This window comes from Mobula birostris, chromosome 8 (genome assembly GCF_030028105.1).
Source record: "Mobula birostris isolate sMobBir1 chromosome 8, sMobBir1.hap1, whole genome shotgun sequence".
Classification (NCBI taxonomy): domain Eukaryota; kingdom Metazoa; phylum Chordata; class Chondrichthyes; order Myliobatiformes; family Myliobatidae; genus Mobula; species Mobula birostris.
Window position 1 is genome coordinate 88,090,194 of NC_092377.1, and position 23,784 is coordinate 88,113,977.

At 46.2% G+C, this 23,784-nt stretch overlaps 1 protein-coding gene across 2 annotated transcripts; it reads left to right on the forward strand.

Moving 5' to 3' along the window:
* Positions 1 to 8: 8 nt before the first annotated feature.
* urb2 (URB2 ribosome biogenesis homolog) lies at positions 9 to 23,563 on the forward strand. 2 transcript variants are annotated; one of them, XM_072265593.1, is made up of 10 exons: positions 9 to 102; positions 1,304 to 1,438; positions 4,184 to 4,360; positions 8,198 to 11,528; positions 14,658 to 14,818; positions 14,909 to 15,019; positions 16,281 to 16,523; positions 18,569 to 18,665; positions 21,354 to 21,493; positions 22,223 to 23,563. In XM_072265593.1, the coding sequence occupies exons 2-10, from the start codon at positions 1,313 to 1,315 to the stop codon at positions 22,418 to 22,420; spliced, it is 4,584 nt and encodes a 1,527-aa protein (XP_072121694.1). In that variant the 5' UTR covers positions 9 to 102; positions 1,304 to 1,312; the 3' UTR covers positions 22,421 to 23,563. The 2 variants fall into 2 exon arrangements, with proteins under 2 accessions (XP_072121694.1, XP_072121695.1); XM_072265594.1 differs by lacking the exon at positions 9 to 102 and adding an exon at positions 112 to 203.
* Positions 23,564 to 23,784: the final 221 nt, after the last annotated feature.

A 23,784-nucleotide genomic window follows, 5' to 3' on the forward strand; every position in this document is an offset into this window, starting at 1 on the left:
GAGAGGTCGCGGGGGTGTCATGTGACGCCAGGAGCTGGCGGGTCGGCACGTGTACGCGAGCGGAACCGGGAAGGGAGACCCTGGAGCTCTCTGCACCCTGGGGTAAGGGCAGGATCGTCCGCCACAAACCGTGCCGTGGCCCGGACGCTGGGGTTGATCGCCTCTATCTAACTGCTTTGACGGGCTGTTGAATTTCGCTACGGGTATGCGGACACTCCTACAAACCTAGATCAACACAGAGGCACACACGCACAATGCTCCCTTAACATTGTTGGATTTAGGTCTAATTTCCTCTCTCACCCGACTTCTAGTAATTATTTGTCAGTCACATGTACTTTTCATAACAATACTGTGGAGACATGGTTACCAGATTGGGTGTTTTTTTGTACATTTTCTAACTTGTGGATAAAAATGACTTATGGACATCTGTAGAAGTGGAACCTGTTTGACCAAAGATGGCCTGTGCTGGACCTTAATTTTCTTAACTGCATTTTTTTATTTCTTGTCAGATAGTCTCTTAGCAGGGGATAACTTGCTGCAGCTCTGCTTTTGGTAGTTCTGAGGGGGTTGGTGATGCCAGTGTGGGAAGGGAAGACTCTTCAGTAGGGTTGGATGGGTGAGGTAGTGTGATCTTTTTGCCGTAGGACTTGTGTGTCCTCCCTGACCCTCTCGGTCCCGGGTTTCTCATTAGAGTTTAGAAGAAGGAGACTTGATTTTATTGAAGCATAAGATTCTGCGGTTGGACATGTTGGAAAGAAAGAGATTGTTTCTCCTAATGGGTGTTCCAAAAGCTGAGGAATAAAGTTTTGGAATGAGAGAAGACATTTCTTCTCCCAGAACGTTGCAATTTTGCAGCCATCCCAGTTCCAGGGAGCTGATGAAATATATTTAAGGAAGCGGTTGAATATTTGTATGACAAGGGAATCAAGGAGAAATAGGGAGAGAGTGGGAAAGTGATATTGAGGCCAGGGCTAGATTAGCTGTGAAGTTATTGAAGGTGCGAGTGACTTGCTTCTGCTCTGTTCTCTAATGTTCTTGTGTGGGTAGTGTGGTAGGTGGTGCCTTATTACCCACATACCTATTCCACCAAGTAGGTATTCAGTGGGCTTGGCAAGCAGCACTCACATCTGAAATGTGACATCTCTGACCATGCTGTACTCAGCACTGTGAAACTCTGCCTTCAGGCTCAAAGCCAAGAGTGGTACCACCGCTGGAATTCATGAGGTGATACGGCGAGTCAGTAGTATAAAAGCTAGACTGGTTTAAACTGTATTCAGTCTAATTCCAAACGTTGTCCTCTCAGTTACAGATCATGGCTGCAGTTTACTCTGGGATTCACCTGAAGCTCAAAAGTTCAAAGACACCTTGGGAAGACAAGCTGAAATTAGCTCGATTTGCCTGGATTTCACAGCACTGTTTTTTGCCCAACAAGGAACAGGTGCATAGCTGGAACTCTTCAGATATCCTTTGGGTTTGGTTTTAAAATGCACATGGTCTTTTCAAATTCCTTTCTGAACTTCCGTATTGCGGTAATCTCCTTCCGCCCAGTGGGCTTTCTGGGGTTTCAGACTTCCTTCAAATCTGGCCACTTGCTTATCCCTGATTTCTACTGTCCCATTATTAACAGTCAGATCTTCAGTTCCATGTTCTGCTGGTTCCAGAATTTTGTCCCTGAACCTCAACCTCCTTCTTCTTCTGGAATTACGTCAACACCCTCTACTCCTTTGGTGACCAGTCCTGAGAACACTACCTCTATAATCTGACACCTTTGACCCTGTTTATTTTTGTAGATTTCTGCCTGTAATGTGACACCTTTGTCTCAGTTTATTTTTGTGTGTTTCTGCCTGCTTTTAAAAGCAACAAAACTTTGTCACTAGGACTCCCTCTCTACAAAAGTAATACTTTCTAAAGGAAGGGGGGACTTAAAAGGAGTGTGCTATGTCAGTCTGGCTGTAATAGACTGTTGAACCTTCCATTCTGTGTATGGGAATTGGTGGGTGGTTAGACGGAGAAGTCACAAAATGGTGCTTGCATTAGGGCATGCAGAAAATCTGGATCAAGAAGGGGGCCAGAGTTGACTGTCTAAATAAGCTATCCAGTCTGCCCAAATCTTCTGCCCATTCGCAGTGTCCCCCATTCTTCTTATCCAAATTCTTTGTATCACAAATGCACCTGCTGCCTGTAAGGCTGTGGATTTCCCACCAGAACTTTTTTCCCCAGATAAATATTAAAATAATTCACTGCAGTTCCAATCTCTCTTCTCTGACCCCTGCTCCCACAGCCACTCAGATCTTATGACAATTCTGTCAATGTTGCATTAGGACTTTGAGTTAACGTGTTCAGAACTAAAGTAAGTCAAGAATTGCATGGGAATTTTAATTATTTGTGATCAAATTTTGTATATATATTTTATGTCTGTGTTGAGACCATAAGAGACCAAAGTCCAATGAGAAATCAAAGTGATTCTGACATTTAGCTGTGTGCTTTTCATGGATCTAAATATTTCCTCAAATCAGGAGATTAAACGGTAATTGATGAGGTAATTTGAGAGGACGTGATGGCCGATTCTTGCTTGTACTCCTGTGATTGATGTGTTTTAATATTGGGATGAACTTTCCACTATAAACTGCAGATGGATTTCTGAGTTAAAATGCTACCATTTGTAAAATTCGTTAAGTTAGCTTATTATTGTAACAGGTATGAGGTACATTGAAAACTTGTCTTGCATAGAGATCGATGTATTACAGCTCTGTATTGAGGTAGTACACAGCTTCTGATTCTGAAAGATAATAGTGCAGATTAAAGTGTTACGGATGTAGAGTAGGTGCTGGTAGACAGTGAGGTGCAAGGTCAAAACGGGATAGATTGCGAGGTCAAAATTCATGCAACGGCAGGATAGGAGCTGTCCTGGAGCCTGGTGGTATGTTCTTTGGAGGGTTTCCACAATGTGCTGAGCTGTGTCCACGACTCTGCAGTTTCCTGCGGTCACGTGCACAGTTGTTGCCACGCCAAGCCGTGAATCATTTGGTTTCTATGCTGTAACAACAAAAATTGGCGAGGGTCAAAGGGGACATGCCAGGTTTCTTTAGCTTCTTGAGGAAGCAGAGGTGATCATTTTTTTTTGTCCAGGGCATCAACGTGGTTGGACGATGACAGGCTCTTGGTCATGTTCAGTCCTAGTAACTTGAAACACTCAACCTCAGCTCCATTGAGTCAACAAAAGCATGTATATCACTATCCCACCCCCCCCCCCACACTGAAGTCAGTGATCATTTTTTTGTGTTTTGCTGATGTTGAGGGAAAGGTTGTTGTCATGCCACCAAGTCACTGGGCCTTTTACTTCCTTCCTGTACTCTGACTCATCGTTGTTTGAGGTACAGACTACTACAGTGGTATCATCTGCAAACTATGGACTTAGAGCAGACTCTTAGCCACACAGTCGTGAGTGTATAGGGTATGGGGCACCAGTATGGTAGAGACGTTCCTGTCTTTCCTTAATGATTGTGGTCCGATGGTCAGGATGTCAAGGACCCAGTTGCAAAGGGAGATGTTGAATCCCAGGTCTAGGGGTTTGATGTAGGTGTTGTTACTGCCCAGATGCTCCAGAGATGGTTGTAGGGCCAAACAAGATGGCGCCTGCTGGGGACCTGTTTTGGCAGTAGGTGAACTGCAGTGGGTCAGGGTTGTCTGGGAACATGTCCTGACCAGCTTCTCTAAGCACTTCATGATGGTAGAAGTCAGAGCCACTGGGCAGTTACCTTGTTTGGGGTGATAATGTCTTAAACAGGTGGGAACCTGAGACTGAAGCAGGGAGGGGTTAAAAATGTCTGCAAATACCCTTGCCACTGACGTGTGCTGGATCTGTTGGGATACAGTTTGGGATTTAGACCCCAAGTTGAACTGAGATACACTTTTATTATTAGACCAGGCTGCGTTTTCAGTGTGAGAAGTCTATTCTTTCCTTCCAACCCATTGTGTAGTAGCAATGATAGGAACTGGGAAGCAGCTCAGTTGTAAAGGGAGTTGAAAGTGCCATCATAAGTCAGAGAAGGAGATATTAAAGTCCTTGTGTTTCACGCAAATCAATTAAATGCTCTGTTACGTACAGCTTGTCACATTAGAATGGTATCAGGTTGTATGCAACTTTTCACTGTGATCTCTCTTTTTCTCTCGCCACCCCAAGGTTTTACTCGACTGGGTGAGCCATGCATTAACTGGATACTACAGCAAGAAGCTCCATTTTGGAGCTGAAATTGTGGAAGGACTGTGGTCCTATCTGGATGACATTCTTCACAGCAACAGCGTGCAGAAGCTGATGGAGAAAGGGAAGATCATCACGATTCGCTTCTCGATCCCTCAGGTGAGCTGGCTTGGATTGTCAGCTGCACCCCAGTGAGGAAAGAAATTGCTGCCAGTGACCACTTCTGTCTTGGCAGGAATGGGTTAATTTGAAGCAGGAGAGCTAGAAGGGAGAAAGAATACGCTTTTATGCTGTGCTGTACAAACACAGTCATCCAGTGTTTTTTGGAAATTGCCAGCAGTTGTGGCACAAAGGAATATGGAAGCAGACTGGACTATACCACTTCCCACACTGTCACTTGTAAAAATGCCAGTCCCTTCTCTCAGTTCCTGTGTCTCCACCTCACCTGCTCTCAAGATGAGGCTTTTCATTCCAGAACAACTGAGATGTCTGCCTTCAAAGAAAGGGACTTCTCTTCCTCCACTTTCAATGGTGACCTCACCTGCATCTCTTCTATTCACACACATCTGCCCTCACCCCATCCTCCTGCTGCCACACTAAGGATAGGATTCCTCTTGACCTCACCTACCACCCCACTAGCCTCTGTGTCCAGCACATAATTCTCTGTAACTTCCACCATCTCCAGTGGGATCCCACCTCCAGAACATCTTTACCTTCCCCCCACTTTCCGCTTTCTGCAGGGATCACTCCCTGCACGGCTCCCTTGTCCATTCGTCCCTCCCTACTGATCTCCCTCCTGACACTTATCCTTGCGAGTGGACCAAGTGCTACACTTGCCCCTACACCTCCTCCCTCACTACCACTCAGGGCCCCAGACAGTCCTTCCAGGTGAGGCGACACCTCACCTGTGAGTCTGTTGGGCTCATCTATCCAGTGCTCCTGGTGTGGCCTCCTGTACATCAGTGAGACCTGACATAGATTAGGAGACCGCTTCACTGAGCACCTTCACTCCATTGAACACAAAAAGTGGGATTTCGTGGTGGCCATCAATTTCAGTATTATTTCCCATTCCCATTCCAACATGTCATTCCATGGCCTCCTCTACTGCGAGGATGAGGCCACACTCAGTTTGGAAGATCAACACCTTATATTCCATCTGGGTAGCCGTCAACCTGATAGCATGAACATTGATTTCTAGAACTTCTGGTAATGCCCCTCCACCCCCTTATCACTCCCCATTCCTGCTTCCCTCTCTCACCTTAGTTCCTTACCTGCCCATCTCCTCCCCCTTCCCTTTCTTCCATGGTCTTCTGTCCTCTCCTATCAGATTCCCCCCCACCTTCCAGCTCTTTATCTCTATCACCAATCAACTTCCCAGCTCTTTACGTCACCCCTCCCCCTCTCCCGGTTTCAACTATCACCTTCCTCCTCTCTGCCCACCATCTTCTTACTCTGACCTCTCCACTCTTTTCCAGTCCTGAAGAAGGGTCTAGGCCGCAGATGTCAACTACTTACTCTTCCATAGATGCTGCCTGACCTACTGCGTTCCTCCAGCATTTTGTGTGTGTGTGTTGCTTTAGTTTTGCCACATCTGCAGATTTCCTCATGTATGGAAGCAGATTTGTTAACTGCCCAGGTCCACAAATGAGATGTAGAGCATTTCCTTAATTTCAGTTGAGAGGTCAATATTGGTTTGAAAGGAATTCCATTCAAGTTCTTTACGATAGCACGGATGGATCTTTTTAAGTCTACTGAGGAGAAGGAGCATGTCTTGTTAAAGTTTCATGTAAAAACCCACCTGCCCTACTATGCAACACTTTCTCAGTACTACATACTGTAAGAGAAATGAGCAACAGATGATCTGCTGGGGGAGCTCAGCAGGCCGAGTAGCATCTGTGGGAGGAAAGGGATTGTCGGCGTTTCGAGACAACCTCAGGTTTCTGGAGATGGGTATGAACTCGTAATGTGAGCCAAACTGACAAATACCATTGGCCAAACCATTTCACCTAATTCGCATTACCGTGACTGAAGCAAAGTGTGTAGAACAAGGTAGAGGGGCTGAATGACAGCCCCCTGCTCGTGTTCCAAAATGAGATGTCTGAAACCTGGTTTACAGCCATTCAGGAAAAACAACGAGGGTTTCTGAACAACAGGTCTTTATATTGACATCATAAAGATCTTGACTGCACTCAGGCGGGCTCTGAAATGCCTGATCTTCAAAAAACCCATACATTTGCAGTACTTAGTGTGTGGCGGAATAGCGGGATCTTGGGGTCCACATCCATTGATTCCTCAAAGCTGCTGCACAAGTTGACAGAATGACTAAGAAGGTGTATGGTGTGCTGGCCTTCATTAGTCGGGGGATTGAGTTCAGGAGCCGCGAGGTAATGTTGCAGCCTCTTGAAACTCTGGTGAGACCACACTTGGAGTATTGTGTTCGATTCTGGTCGCCTCATGATTGGAAAGATGTGGAAGGTTTAGAGAGGGTGTAGAGGAGATTTGCCAGGACGCTGCCTGGATTAGAGAGCATGTCTTATGAGTGGGTTGTAGTTTTTCTCTTTGAAGCAAAGGAGGGTGAGAGGTGATTTGAAAGAGGTTTATAGATGATAAGTGGCATAGGTAGAATGGACAGCCCAGTGCCTTTTTCCCAAGGTGGAAATGGCTAATACAAAAGGACATAATTTTAGGATGATTGAAAGAAAGTATGGGAGGGAATGTGAAAGATGGGTGTTTTTACACAGAGAGTGGTAAATATATGGAATGTACTGCCGGGATGGTGGTAGAGGCTGATACATTAGGGAGGTTCACATGAGAGATGGGTATTTTTACACAGAGAGTGGTAAATATATGGAATGTACTGCCGGGATGGTGGTAGAGGCTGATACATTAGGGAGGTTCACACGCCTGAAAGAAAATAGGAGGGCTATGTGGAAAGGAGGGGATAGTTTGATCTTAGAGTAGGTTAAAAGGTCGGCACAACAGCATGGGCTGAAGGGCCTGTGCTGTGCTGTACCTATGATATATTTCTATGCTGTAATTTAGTGTGAGTTTAATGTATACAAACCACACGGGTACATAAGATCCCTCATAAATCTGTTGGGAGGCTGAACAGTTTGAGCTGTTAGGTGATTTGAGTTTAAAACTGTTTTACGGTTTAACTGGATTTGATTCCACTTGTGGGGAGCCCAGCATAATGAGATATTCATCTATAAACCCATTAGGTGATCCAGAAATATGTATTTAAAATAGTCAACTTGCTCCCCTGTTGGATAGTTGCACAAGAATGCATATATGTAGAAACTGGATAAGGGGGAAAAGGGATAAAAGCTGTTTTTTTATTAGGCTGATATTAGGAAGTTGACAGAAGGCTTGTGGAATTTCTAAACACCAATGTGGACTTCTTGAGATGAATGCTCCGTGTCCATGCAGTGGTGTAATTTGAACTGTGCTTAAAAACAAAGAGCTGAATTTCCATAGCAACTCTACTGTTTAAAAATACTCAACACGATTCAAAATATCAACCGAGATTTGGCACTGGCACAGAAGCCATGACGGATTTGCTCAAAGTGGTAAACTTTGACAAGGGACTTAAAGAAGGAAGGTTATTTGGGTAACACACACAAAAAATGCTGGTGAACGCAGCAGGCCAGGCAGCATCTATAGGAAGAAGTACAGTCGACGTTTCGGGCCGAGACCCTTTGTCAGGACTAACTGAAAGAAGAGATTGTAAGAGATTTGAAAGTAGGAGGGGGAGATCCGAAATGATAGGAGAGGACAGGAGGTGGAAGGGATGGAGCTAAGAGCTGGAAAGTTGATTGGCAAAAGGGATGCGAGGCTGGAAAAGGGAGAGGATCGCGGGACGGGAGACCTAGGGAGGAAGAAAGGGGGAGGAGAGCCCAGAGGATGGGCAACGAGTTATAGTGATTTGGGTAGTTCATTAGTAACATTTGAATTTGTGAGATGTATAATCAGTGTTTCCTATAATCTGTGTTTTAGATTATAAACGAGAGGATCTTGGCATGTTCCAGTGAAGAGCCCCTAAATGTTGATACATCAAGTCTTCCCATGGTGCTGAGCTGCTGTCAAGGAATTCTCCTGTCTCCTGCCTTTTCCATCATCTACACCAGCAAGTATGAGCTGTTGGTTGATCTGCTCTGCAAGCTGTGCAGGCTAGCCTGCAGCAGGTTGAAATCGTCGGAAGCCTTGCACTCTGCACAGCTCTTTGACGTCCTCCTGTTGGTGTTGAACCAGTACCTTATTGGGCAAAGGCAGCAGACCAACCAGCCCCGGATGTTTCTGCAGATGTGCAGCTCTCTGCTCCAGCCCTTCCTCCTCCTGCGTCACCTGCTGTCCACGAGGTGCTGGATGGGTGAGGACGAGGTGTCGGTGCGGCAACACCTCAGCAGGGAAATCTGCAATAAAATCCAGACGGCCCTTCAGAATGGTCTGTTCCATACTGATTTTTTGAACTCGTACAGAGAGGAGCTCTTGCCGAGTGAGGGCTCTCAAGGGAAGAAGGCAGGCTTTTCCAAAGGGCTGACTGCACCCACTGAAACGATACTTCTAAAGTTGGCCGACGCTGTGTTCTTCGGCTCAGACCTGCACTTTGCCGTCGTAGCCAGTTCAGTACCGATGCTTTACAAGCTGTCTGTTGAGTCCTACTGCAAGGATGGAAATCAGCTTCTCTGTTTCCACATCTTCACCAAATTCCTCGACTTGCTGCAGTTCCCAGTGTCCAAGGGTGCCGGGGACGGAGCGTCTGTGGAATGGAACCCTGGGCTCCTGGCTCTGGATCAGCTGCTCAACTCGATCTTCATCAACAACATCTACAATGTCTCCGTGGACAAGATCCGGTGTGAGGGGGTGCAGTTTGCTTGCTACAGCAGATTTGCGGAAATGCTGCTGACTTACCCTCGCCCGGGTACCGCAGCCTGGTTCAGATGCCTGAGGACCTTGATCCTACTGAACCACTTGATCGTGGAGCCGTGCCTGGATGAGTTGGTGTCGCTGGCGTGGATTGACGCTGACGTCAGTGACCCCAGGGTGAAGAAAGCCCAGGACTTGTTGCTGAGCACCCTGCTGGAGACCTACACCAAACTGCGGCAGTTGCCCAGGGTGTTCAAGGAGGTGCTGGACGTCATCTCGCGTCCAGCTGCTGATGAGTTGAGGCAGCCCGTCCTCTCCGAGAGCCTCACAAAGAAACTGCGCGAGTGCCTCCTGGAAGTAACAAACAGCCAGGTCTTGGATATTTGGGGCTTGATTCTGAAGAACTTGGAATTACTGATTCCCGATGTGGAGAGCTCTGATGTAGCACTGAAGGTCCTCACAATGAGCATTTTACTACACACCATCCTTTTCAACATGAGGAGTCTCAATGACAAAACGCCAGTGCCGGTAATTCGGTCCTCCCGGGCCCTGATGGACAGGACGGCTGAAAGAGCTGTGGTCCCGCTGCTCCGCACGGGTAAACGCACTGGTGGTACAGACTCTCCGGTGTGGGCCCCAGATGCCAGGAGCGCGGGGCTGATTCTCGGTTGCACCTGGGTAGAAATTGATCACATGCTGCGGCTGAACTGCAGCAAGTACGTCTCGCCCTCTACCCAGGCCGGCAAAGCAGAGGCGGGCGCATGGGACTTCTGCTGCCTCCTCCCGCAGCTGAGCGCGGTGGAGTGGAAGGTGGCAGCTGAGGCGGCGGGACCGGGCGGTGAGCTCGGCCAACATTTCGCCCAGCTTCTGTCGCTGCAGAAGATGAGGAGGATCATGATGCGGCCCGGCGAGCTGACCGAGGCGGAGCGGCTGTGCCTGAGGTCCTCTGCTTCCTTTGTCATCTCCTCCGGAAAAGCTGCTGTCCGGGGTGCCAGGGCACAAGGGTGGGACGGGCAGCTGAGCACGCTGAACGGGGACACCTGCGGCGTGGCGCACTGGCACCTGGTCACTGCCAACCTTGCCCTCCTGGTCCCCTACCTCCCACAGGAAGAGGTCGCTTACGTTGCCGAGGTGGTGATCGCCAGCCTCCTGCAGGAGGGTGCTTGGGAGGTGCGGCCGGATGTGGGGACCTCACTTTCCATTCCAGCCATGTGTGAGAGTTTGCTCAACAGCACTCTTCTTCCAGAACTCCAGGCTCTCTACCACGAGATTTTACTCGGCCTGACCCAGAGAGTGAGGCGTCTGGTCACTGCCGCTGGAAGGGGGTTGCCCTCAGCGATACTGGAGCAGCTGGCAGGAAACGTCCATGCCTCTCGGGGTGAGGGCCACCAAACCAGCAGCAGCTGGGGACTGCTGTTCCCCTGTTCCATGCCCTCTCAAGAGACGTCACCCCAATTCATGTTCTCGTCAATAAAAGGCGCTCCCCTTCTCACCTTGCCGACGGAGCAGTTGGACACCCTTCTGCAGATTTTGGATCTGCTCTCTGCTTTGAGGTTGGACAACCTTTCGTGCACCGATCATCTCCAAGCCTTTCTCTTGCTGGTGTCCCTGGTCACCGTCCTCCGACCCGGCTCCAAAAAGAGCAATGCCTCTAAGTACCTGCAGGTTTTGGGCAAGTGCTACTTCCTCCTCACAGTCCTGGCGACAGGCACCAATGGGAAGGCGGTCTTCAGGTTGGCACATGCTGGGGACATTCTAGAGAAGGTCACAGCTCCTTTGTTTGTCGTGAGCAGTGAGCTGTCCGCCTCCCTGGATTGCCCAGCCTGGTCCAAGCTACTCCACAGCTTCCAATGCTTTCTCAGTAACTTTGTCCAGAAGATTGTCGAAAGGAAGCAAAGCATGTGCCTTAACTTGGAGCAGCTGATTGGTTTCCTCTCCAACAACTGGGCGAATGCGAAGGAGAAGGAGGAATGGAAGCTGGTGGCAGAGCAGTTGCTTATGGTGGCCCTGTTGGCGTTGAGCAGCGTTATCCAAACCACAGTGCGGCAGTCTGAAAAGAACCGACTCAGCAGCAGCCTGCCGTCTCTTCTCAGCCAGCTCACTGGCCTCCTGGGCCCTATCCTGCAGTCACATTTCGACAGAAGCGGACTAGATCAGACATTTACCGTGCCTTGTGCCACTGCCCTTCTGGAGGCAGAGCTGTGTCTGAAGGAGGAGCAAAGAGGTGCAATCAGTGAGGGAAGGAGTCCGGACGAGATGGGGCTGAAGCACGGAAACCTGTATCAGAGCATCTGTTCCCAGGTTCTGCACCAACTTGCCACCTCCACCCAAGAGCTGGACCCACTTCGTAAACAGCTCGACTTTTTGCGAGTGTTTTGTTCGTCAGCAGAACTTTGCTGTGATCACAATATCGCGACTGGATTCCCCTCCATCTTCTGTGCTGTGAAGGCCCTGCTGGCAGGTAAGAGACTTGCCCACGCCATTTAATCACACATAACAGAAACAGATTCTTCAGCCCGTCTGCTCCGTGCTGACCAAGATGTCCATCCAAGCCAGTCCCATTTGCCAGTATCTAGCCCATAACCTTCTAAATGCATGTACCTGTCTGTCCTTTAGCAGCTGTTATTGTATCTTCCTCAACCTCTTCCTCTGACTGCTCATTCCACACAGGTACCACACTAAGTTTTTTTTTAAATTATGGCTTCCAGTTCTTGATAATCCAAGCCTGGAAGAAGACTGAGTGCATTTCCCCTATCTTGATTTTGTACACTTTTGTAAGGACACTTCTCAGTCTCCCCTGCTCCAGGAATAAAATCCTAGCCTATCCAACCGCGCCCTACAACTTCGTCTCTAAAGTCTTGCCAACATTCTTGTAAATATTTTGTGAATTCTTTCCAATTTAATAACATCTTTCTTATAGCAGGGTGTGCTATAGATGTGTGGTATTTAGTACATAAAGTCTTAGGCACATATTAGGTACAGCTGCTGCAGTATAATATAGTACTGTAGTAATTTTATATATTGCACTGTACTGCTGCTGCTGCAAAAACATCATGACATGAATGGTGATAAGCCTGATTCTGACATGGGTCTCTATGGGAGTTGGAAGGGACCAGGGAGAGAAGAATCATGGTTGGGAAAAGGGGAAGGGAGAGGGGAGGGAGTGGGAAGCACCAGAGAATACAGATACAAAATTCCCTAAAAGTGGCGTCACAAGTAGATAGGGTCGTAAAGAGAGCTTTTGGTACAAGAGAGCCTTTATTAATCAAAGTATTGAGTATAAGAGCTGGAATGTTATGATGAGGTTGTATAAGGCATTGGTGAGGCTGAATCTGGAGTATTGTGTTCAGTTTACCAAATTACAGGAAGGATATAAATAAGGTTGAAAGAGTGCAGAGAAGGTTTACAAGGATGTTGCCAGGACTTGAGAAACTCAGTTACAGAGAAAGGTTGAATAGGTTAGGACTTTATTCCCTGGAGCGTAGAAGAATGAGGGGAGATTTGATAGAGGTATATAAAATTATGGTGGGTATAGATAGAGTGAATGCAAGCAGATTTTTACCACTGAGGCAAGGGGAGAAAAAAACCAGAGGACATGGGTTAAGGGTGAGGGGGGAAAAGTTTAAAGGGAACATTAGGGGGGGCTTCTTCACACAGAAAGTGGTGGGAGTGTGGAATGAGCTGCCAGACGAGGTGGTAAATGTGGGTTCTTTTTTAACATTTAAGAATAAGTTGGACAGATACATGGATGGGAGGTGTATGGAGGGATATGGTCCGTGTGCAGGTCAGTGGGACTAGGCAGAAAATGGTTCGGCACAGCCAAGAAGGGCCAAAAGGCCTGTTTCTGTGCTGTAGTTTTTATGGTTTCTATGGTTTCTAGAGACATTCTGTAATGATCAATAAACCAATCGTTTGGAATCAAATGAACTTGAGGCTGGGTTTGTCTGCACCTGTGCATCACCCCCACCCCCTCCCCCGGCACTTCTCTGCCACCTGTCCCACACCCCTCCCAGGGCTCTCCACCCTCACCATTCCCAACATCCTTTGCTCCCGCCAGATGTACAAACTCGTTCTCCGCTCCATGTTGACAAGTACAGTACTGTGCAGAAGTCGTAAGCACCCTGGCTATGTACATGTGCCTAAGAATCTTGCACAGTACTGTACATCCTGTACACTTACAATTTTTAAAAAAATTAATAAATACATGCAAATATTGAGGAACCAGTCATTATCCTTAAATTAGTGATTAGTTTCCTGGCCACTTGTTTATACAGCTGCACTTTGTACTTTTAAAATACATCCCTATTTGTAAGTATCGGTGCATTCACTGCAAATAGTTTTTTAGCTGATCACATTTTCTTTTAGGTATTTAAACATTTAAAATGTTTATGAGTGTGTGCTAATGTTTTTAGAACATCATATGATGGGTTTACGGGTGAGTATATTGGATTCAATGGAGGGAGCCCTAATAGTATCCATTTGATGTCAACCAGGAAAAATCTGTCTTCCATCCCTCACAGTTAACGTGTACCTAGCACTTGGACTGTTAAGTCAAGGTTATTCATACTGAGATGGCAGTGCTTCATTTGACTGATTCCTTCAACATCTTTAAACTTCAAAATAAAGCAATAATGTTACCATGTTTTTAGGTTGTAGCCATTCAAGTGCCATTTGTTAAGCAGGACTTGATGAAAATAATGCTTGCATTTATGTAGCGCCTTTCTCAAGTCCTGGACATCTGAAGTGGTTTGGAAGTACTTTGGAAGAGAAAGCTATGTTAAGACGTAGTGAATTTGGCAGCCAGTTTGTGCACAGCAGGGTCCTGGGTCCTTCAACAGCAATGAGAGGGTGACCAGGCTTCGTGATGTTGATATAGAGAGGGAGAGAAAGAGAAATATTAGCCAGGGCAATGGGGAATACCTCTTGCTGATCTTGGAATCAAGCACGAGATGTGTAAAACTGACCTGCCTCAGACAAACAAGGTGCCTCTGATGGAGTAGCACTCCCCTGATGCTGCACAGGCAAGTGCTTGTATCTCTGGAGTGGGATTTCTATGCACAGTGTTCTGACCCAGAAAGTGTGTGCTGTGACCGAGCCAAGGCCGGGTACCCGAAGCTGAAGCTGTACCATCGTCGTGCAAGTGACCCTGAACACACCGTGTTTGAGCTAATGCTCAGCGTCAGAACAGGCAAGGGAAAACTGGAGAGGTGTAGGAGGAAGTTCCAGAATTTGGGGCCCAGGAGGAGGGAAAACCACAAGAGGCATATTAGAGTATCCCATCTGATAATGTTGTCCAGTGGAACAGTGTCTCTTCTCCATTGTAGAATGACACACACAATGTGCTGGATGAACTCAGCAGGTCAGGCAGCAGCTGTGGAGGGGAATAGACAGTCAATATTTTGAGCTGAGGCTCTTCATTAGGAGAGATTCTAGTGCAAAGTTGAATATTCTGCAATAGAAGAGACACGTTAGACAAATTGAACTTCATTTATGCTGTGCAGATCTATGGTACCATAAGGTCTCTGCTATGTTGCAATGTGTTCTTGAACCATAGTTTAGCTGAGAGTAATTGTGTCTCATGTTCTTCCAGCCCCATGGATAACGTCACAGTTCATTCAGTCGCTGGATACCCAGCTGATTGGACTCCTCACCTGCATATCTGAACGGTGCACAGACCATCAGTTTTATCTTCTTGTCAAGTCAATCATACAGGGCATTGAAGTTGTCAATCTTTGGAAAGGACAGCACTTGGTGAGTGGACATTGGTGCTGGACCCCAAACAACATGATTTTTTTTTTTTGGGTTCACGTTCCCATTAAAACCATATTTATTTTGATACAGGATGTCGTGTCCTCTGTGATCCTCATCTCTATCCTTTTCAAGTGCTCGTTAAGGAAAAATGCAGAAAAGATGATGTGGTTTTCAGCTCCTCAGGTTATCACAGCATTCCTGGTAAGTATAAGGACATGGGGGAAGACACCAGGCTCCTCAATCTTGTCCTACCATTCAGTGTGATCTGCCTCATCTCCTGTGCCAGATTCCCACTTGCCTGGCTTCCCTGATCTCCCAATAATTTATCAACTTCTCCTTGACCATAATCAAGGACCCCTCCCACCCTGGTCATTCCCCCTTCTTCTCCCTCACATGGGGCAAAAGGTAACAAAGGACTGAGAAGATGCACTACCGGGCTTAAGATTAGTTTCCATCCCGCTGTTATAAAACTATTCAAGTTCCTCTTGTATGAAAAGGATGAACTCTTGATCTCCCAGTCCATCTCACTACAGGCTTGCACTTTGTCTAACTGTATTTTCCTTTCTCTGTTAAACAACATTCTGTTTTTTTTTAACCACCTAGATGTGCTTGTATGTGAAAAGATCTGGCATGCAAACAAAAGCTTGTGTTACCCTCAGGCTCAACCAGCACGCGTTCTTCTGGGGAAAACAACGTCTGGCCCCGCCAAACTGAGAAAGCTCGTTTGTGTAGATGCTGTGTGATGTGTTGCCCGGTTACAAATCCGCACCGCAGACTATCAAACAGTACACAATATGCGGTTAAACGATTGAGCTTTATAATTAATTGGATTATATGGTTAGTAAAGAAACAAAAAAAAAGGACCCATTCTCATGAAACAGTCCATTGCGCATTGTTGGAGCTCACTGTTCGTTCATTTGTTCCCATCGACCTCCAAGTGTAGCCGGCCCTCGGACCCTCGTTCCTCAGTCCACTCTGTCCGGTGGTCTTCCAACTCTCTCCATTCGCGTCCTCTCCCTCCATTGCTCCCTGAGGAAAGGCCGCGATAAACCCAGCTCCCAGACACACAAGAAAGAAGAACATTTGTCTCATTGGGTAGCCTCTGCATTCCAAAGTCCCATTATCTCTAGTCATAACCCAAACATTGCTGCTACAGAGAAACCATTTCCTTAGCAGTGAAACCTTACAGAGAGGCCATTACATTAGCCTTAGCAGTGAAACCTTGCAGCGTGTTATACTGGTTGCTGCATCTCAGTCCATGTTGGGAATAAACTTGTTACCCAATGATCCTCTGGTGAGTCACTGCCCTCTGCACCTCATTATAAATGAAAATCCCTTTCTTCCATGACTGGAAGCATCCGAACATGTACTCTGCTGTGGCCTCTGAGAAATCTCCACAGATGGAACTAGCTATTGGCAGGAGCAATCACTGTGGTCACCTTTTAATCTTCTTACTTTTCAGGTTTTGTGCAAGAAAACAGACCTTGATGAACCTTGGGGCTACAAGATTACTTTGCTGAGCTTGGAGGCCTTGGCAATCCTCATCCAGCGAGGAGAGGGTATACTCACAAATCCCCATCACGTGACGCTTGCATTCGATGTTCTCTTGTGCATTCCACTAGAACACCTCAAACTGGATGAATACGCAGGAGTTTTCCACGCCATCCATGAGGTGCTGTTTTCTATAATACAGTCTCAGCCGAAGGTACGTCTGTCATCACCAAGTTTCTCCCATCTTTTACTGGAGTTATCTCTGGGAAATATATTTGGAAGCCTTTTCTTTAATCAGTCTGTTGCAATGGGCCAAGACCAGTTCTCTTGGACTATCAGTGATTTCTTGCTCACTGCTTTCCTTTTCTTGCAGTATATCTGCTGAGGCAGTCAGTTTCCAGGTTTGCTGCTTCATTCGGGTGTATCACTGCATTTCAATCAGTGCCCACCCTCCCCTGCCCAGTCTGTAGTCCTTCAACCAATGTTTCATGGTAGTGAAGGGCTGTCACCTATATCCGAAGCACTGATTTATTGGGATGACTGGTGGGGCAATGGCTTCAGCGCCGGACTCCGGAGCAAAGGCTCCCGAGTTCAAATCCAAGTCGGGCCACCCCCCCCCCCCCCCCCCCCGAGCACGCTTTCCATCCATGCCGGGTTGAGTGTCGAGCTAGCCACTCAGCCTCGTAAAAAACAGGGTTGAGTCAGGAACGTTCATATCGTGATCCGGTTAATTCAAAAGGAGACCAATCCTGACACCAAGAGCCAGACAAGAATGGCTGACTGTCTGGTATGACACAATATTAAAAAATTTGGGACGGCAATTACACCCTTAGCTTGGCTGGAGGAAGCTTCAATTGGAGAATAGGTTGAAGATATTAGATGACCTCCCTTTATTGTGGTTCATGGAACAAGACCAGTAAAAATGTTGAAACTTGCAAAGTTTCAGAATCACCAGTATCGTCACCTGTGCATTCGTCTCAAAGTTGTTTGCAAACTGGCTGTTGATTGGCTATAATTAAAACAGCTGAAGGAGCTGCTTCCTCACACCCTCAGCAAGCCAAGTTCAATCCTGACCTCTGATGCTGTACCTGTGGAGTTTGTATGCTCTCCCAATGACTGCGTGGCTTTCCTCTGAATGTTCCAGTTTCCTGCCACATCCTAAAACCATGCCAGGTGATAGATTAATTGGCCACTGTAAATTGTCCCTTGTGTGGAGGTGAATGGTAGAATTTGATGGGAATTGTTGGGAATGTGTGGAGAATTAAAGAATTAGGATGAGTGTTATTTGGTGCTTGATGGTTGGCATAGAGTAAGTGGGCTGAACAGCCTGATTTCATGCCGTGTGAATCTGAATTTTCCTCGGTAACTCGTGATCCAACTAATCCCGGAACTGCTGTTTCAGGCTGGGATGAGCTCCATACTGAAAGCCCTGCAGAATGAGGGAAATCTGTTTTGAAAATGTGATTGTGTTTGGGAGTCCTGAATCATGTTCTTGTTGAAGTGTATAGGATGTGGAAACTATAGAAAGGAGATTTACAAGGATGTTGCCTGGATTTGAGGAGCGTGCCTTATGAGAATAGGTTGAGTGAACTCGGCCTTTTCTCTTTGGAGCGACGGAAGATTAGAGGTGACCTGATAGAGGTGTATAAGATGATGAGAGACATTGGTCGTGTGGATAGTCAGAGGCTTTTTCCCAGAGCTATAATGACTAACACAAGAGGGCACAGTTTTAAGGTGCTTGGAAGCAGGTACAGAGGATGTGTCAGGGGTAAGTTTGTTACGCAGAGAGTGGTGTGTGGGTGGAATGGGTTGCCGGCAACGGTGGTGGAGGCGAATACAATAGGGTCTTTTAAGAGACTCTTGAATAGGTACATGGAGCTGAGAAAAATAGAGGGCTATGGGTAACCCTAGGTAATTTCTAAAGTAGGTACATGTTCGGCCCAGCATTGTGGGCTGAAGGGCTTGTATGGTGCTGTGGGTTTTCTATGTTCTGTGAATTACCGCATTCATCTATTGATTGCGTTTATATAGATGGCTGTTCTTCCACAGTACAGGAAAGTAAAGCCCTGTCCTTCCATTTCCAACCCTGCACCATCACTGTATTGATTCTGCTACTTTACTGTAGCACAATGCTGTTACGGTGCCAGCGACCCAGGTTCAATTTCAGCACAGCATTGTGGGCTGAAGGGCCTGTATTGTGCTGTAGGTTTTCTATGTTTCTATATTCACTGATATTTTTCTTTAAACTTTGGCACACAGGTTTTGCTCAATGCAGCACCAGTCTTCCTCAAATGTTTAAACCGCCTTCTCCTTTCTGCTATACATAAAGGACGTCAAAAAGGTGCAGGAGAGAAAGGTACGTAGAGAGCGACTACATCCTGAAGATAGGATTACATGATGGAAAGTGTGGCCTGGCCCACAAACTATGTATTTATACCACATGTCACGAGCCAGTACAGCTTTCATGCTTTAAGCATATGGTTTTAAAAAACTGCATCAATATCAGCAATGGGCATTTTACATAGTGAGGTACGTATTCAAAAGCATATTGCCAACTTTGACTCCATGCCATACAAAGCGACACTGAGAGAGATGGCCAAAATCTGATTCAAAATGAGTGACTTCTAAAGCGCATCTTAAGGAATGAATTTTGGAAGGGTTTCCAGAGATTGCAGCCAAGGCAACCAAAGGGAAAATACCAACACTGGAGTGATTAAAAAAATTTAGGGATGCAAAGGAGGCTGCAACTGGAGTGAAGAGATTCTGGTCTTGTAAAACTGGAGGTGATGAGCCCCACAACCAGGTGCTGTGTCTTACCGTGGCCAATGTGAGGAGAACCCTGTGCAGGGTCAACCCACGGAAGGCTGCTGGACCAGACAATATTCCTGGTAGAGTGTTTAGAGGATGTGCAGACCAGCTTGCTGAGATTCTTACTGACATCTTCAACATCTCCCTGAGCAGCGCCGTTGTTCCTACATGCTTCAAGGCCGCCACCATCGTCCCCGTGCCGAAGAAGTCAGTGTCCTGCCTCAACGACCACAGTCCCATCACACTCACATCCATCATCATGAAGTGTTTCGAGAGGCTCGTCATGAGGGACATCAAGACCCTGCTGCCCCCCTCACTGGACCCCCTGCAGTTTGCGTACTGTCCCAACCGTTCAACAGACGACGCCATTGCCATCACCCTCCACCTGCACAAAAAAGACATGTACGTTTGAATGCTGTTTATAGACTTCAGTTCAGCATTGAACACAATCATTCCTCAGAAACTAATTGGAAAGCTGAGCCTACTGGGTCTGAACACCTCCCTCTGCAACTGGATCCTAGACTTCCTGACTGGGAGACCTCAGTCAGTCTGGATTGGAAGCAGCATCTCCAACACCATCACACTGAGCACAGGGGCCCCCCCAGGGCTGTGTGCTCAGTCCACTGCTGTTCACTCTGCTGACCCACGACTGTGCAGCAACACACAGCTCAATCACATCATCAAGTTCGCCGATGACACGACCGTGGTGGGTCTCATCAGCAAGAACGCCGAGTCAGCATACAGAGAGGCGGGGCAGCGGCTAACGGACTGGTGCAGAGCCAACAACCTGTCTCTGAATGTGAACAAAACAAAGGAGATGGTTGTTGACTTCAGGAGAGCACGGAGCGACCACTCTCTGCTGAACATTGACAGCTCCTCCATTGAGATCATTAAGAGCACCAAATTTCTTGGTGTTCACCTGGCGGAGAATCACACCTTGTCCCTCAACACCAGCTCATAGCAAAGGAAGCCCAGCAGCGTCTCTACTTTCTGTGAAGGCTGAGAAAAGTCCATCTCCCACCCCCCATCCTCACCACATTCTACAGAGGTTGTATTGAGAGCATCCTGAGCAGCTGCATCACTGCCTGGTTTGGAAATTGCACCATCTCGGATCGCAAGACCCTGCAGCGGATAGTGAGGTCAGCTGAGAAGATCATCGGGGTCTCTCTTCCCGCCATTACAGACATTTACACCACACGCTGCATCCGTAAGGCAAACAGCATTATGAAGGATTCCACGCACCCCTCATACAAACTCTTATCCCTCCTGCCATCTGGCAAAAGGCACCAAAGCATTCGGGCTCTCACGACCAGACTATGTAACAGTTTCTTCCTCCAAGCCATCAGAATCCTTAATACCCAGAGACTAGACTGACACCAACCTACTGCCCTCTACTGTGCCTATTGTCTTGTTTATTATTTATTGTAATGCCTGCACTGTTCTGTGTACTTTATGCAGTCCTGGGTAGGTCTGTAGTCTAGTGTAGTTTTATGTTGTTTTACATAGTTCAGTGTAGTTTTTGTATTGTTCATATAGCACCATGGTCCTGAAAAAGTTGTCTCGTTTATACTGTATACTGTACCAGCAGTTATGGTCGAAATGACAGTAAAAAGCGACTGGACTTGTAGAATTGTTTAATCTTTGGAGCATTACTGTCAGAAAGATGTTTGAAGTCTGAATTTTCCCCTTTTTTATTTTAAGCAATGGATTTGAACATATTGCCTTCCATATGACTAAAGAAATGAACTGTGAAACAGGCTTAATCTGCCTTGTTGACTTCGTGGCTACACACAAAGCTGTTCACAGTGCTGCACTACCAACTGTTTACTGAGATTAAGAGAATCAAACATCTTTATCTGATGGAGTACCCAGAGTAGAAAAATTGTTTCTATTCTTCCTTCAGCTGAGTGTGAGGTATCTATCAGAACAAAATTAAATTGTCACAGATGGGCCAGAAGCATAGAACGATAGTGCTGTAATGTTGTATCTGGTTGTGCAGTGATGTGTTAAATGTTTTGCGATGGTGAGCGAGTTATGTGTCAATAATATTGGATGTGTTTATGAAGAGTTGTCAATGTGAAGTATTAATGCGGTGAACTGACATTATATGACTATCTAATGCAATATTTTTACAATGTTTTAATACTGAAGTTGGACAGCAACTGCATCCATAAGCGATGGCGCTTCCTTGGAGCTCTGGACTATTTTGTATTGCTGAAGAGTTGTTTTATTCCAGGTGCGGTGATGGAAAATGAAATGATCCTGGACTGTGCACGGCAGGTTGAAAGGATGTACACTCACGTTGCTTCAAAACCAGAGGAATTTGGAATGTTTTCTGCATTCATGGTGGCAGAGTACATCAGTGAACTTCAAAAGGTAATCACAGCCACAAAATGTGACACCTCAACTATAAGAGCTCAGGAGAATTTTAAGATTCTGTCAAGGCTCAGTTATAGGTACTCTCTAAATTATAGGTTCCTGTTGCACCTTAACATCCAAGTGCACAGTCCAGTAGTCAGATTTGACATTACAGGCAATGTGCAAAGACGAGCAAATGTGGTAATGTCCATGTAATTTAGTTATGTTGATTGATATTGGTTTGAATATTTGGGTTAACATCGCTGTTAATCTATTTATGAGTCCCAAGGTTTTCTAAGTGCACCATAAAGATAAATCCAGCCAGCTTTGATTTAACATCTGTGTGGGTTAATATCTCATACATTGTGCCAACCCCTCTCCCCATTAGTGTGTTGATAATGTAAGCCTGGATTGTGTGTCAAATCTCTGGAATAAGAATTGAACCTACAAGCTTTTGAATCCTTTGACTTGGGTAGGAGTGTCACCTACTGAGCCAAGCTGAACAGCACATCAGATGTGGAGCCAATTGAGCTGTAGGGCAAATATTTAACTTGCGGTGTGGGACATAAGGCCACATGTTCCAACACAGTGAGCATCTTCCATAAGGAAATACAGAGTGCTTCAGTTACCAATTAAACAGCAGGAACCTATGAACATCCCACCTCCCCCCACCCCCACCGTTATTTTGATACCTTCAAAATCCATTGTGGAATATTTTGTCATTCTCCTAGTGTTCTTTATTTGCAGGTCACCCTGAATGCAGACGTGAAAAAAGCCTTTACGGAGGGAGTATACCACCTCCTGGATTTGGTCACGGAAAATGATCTCCGCTTTCTGAATGCTTTGTTGCAGTTGGGAGTGAGGGAAGTATTTAAGGCATTGCACGGTGACTATGTGCGTTATCATAAAAGTAAAAGACAAGGTGAAGAGGAGTACACGGCTTAACCTGGATGCAACCCTCATTCCCTGTGCCTCTACCCGTTGTCCACTTTAGATCAAGGGACTTGGATACTGGCGAGTTAAATGTTAATGGGGCCTTGCCCATTTGTGCACTTCATAAGTGAGCTGGAGTGTTTCTGATCTTTGCGTTGTCTTCTCTTGGTAGCGGCAACATGAAAGTCATTAGCTTTATTTGTTCAGAGATGCAGTGTGGAATAGGCTGCTCCAGCCCAACGAATTGTGCTGCCCAGCAACCCACCTATTTAACTCAGCCTAATCACAGGACAGTTTACAATGACCAGTTCACCTATTAACTGGTACGACTTTGGACTGTGGGAGGAAACCAGAGAACCTGGGGAAAACACACAAGGGCGACAGAGGATGTACGAATTGAACTCTGAACTCCCGATGCCCTGAGCTATAATAACATAGTGCTAAACGCTAACCCACCATGGCACCCCAACTAAAATAATCTTCAGTGAAAGATTTCTAGCATCAGGAAAAATAATTGGGATATAAAATGGATGCAGCTTTCTTGTCAATGGATGTAATGAAGCATGGATACAATGTGAAGAGCTTTACAAAGTGGCGTGCGACCACTTTAGTACTTTGTGATCCATCTAAAAGTATAGCTGAAGAAAATTATTTCCAGCCGTTCTTCTCGTTCATAATAATCTTAAATACTTTGTTTGACTTTTTCTATAGAGGTAGACTTGCAAGAAAAACATATCAGAACAGAATATACCAGGTCTGTTTTAGTTTAGATGTTCTATAGGATAACAGTGGTAAATTGTTAATACAGTAATCCAGAGCAGAATGATCCTGGAACACCAATACAAATCCCTAGCGGCAGCTGAGATTTTTACGTACAACTAATTAAGCTTGAATATAAAAGGACTGGTCTCAGTAACTGTAACCAAGAAACACAGAAAAGAAAAGGAGGTCACTTGGTCCCTTCAGATCTCTCTGCCATTCAATATGATCATAACTAATCACCAAGAGTACCTCAATGCATCTATCTATCCATTTTCTTTTTATTAGTATTTTTGTTTGGAAATTTATCTTATCTCAAATACATGCAGCAAACACTAGGAATTCTGCAGGTGCTGGAAATTCAAGCAACACACATCAAAGTTGCTGGTGAACGCAGCAGGCCAGGCAGCATCTCTAGGAAGAGGTACAGTCGACGTTTCAGGCCGAGACCCTTCGTCAGGACTAACTGAAGGAAGAGTTAGTAAGAGATTTGAAAGTTGGAGGGGGAGGGGGAGATCCAAAATGATAGGAGAAGACAGGAGGGGGAGAGATGGAGCCAAGAGCTGGACAGGTGATAGGCAAAAGGGATACGAGAGGATCATGGGACAGGAAGCCTA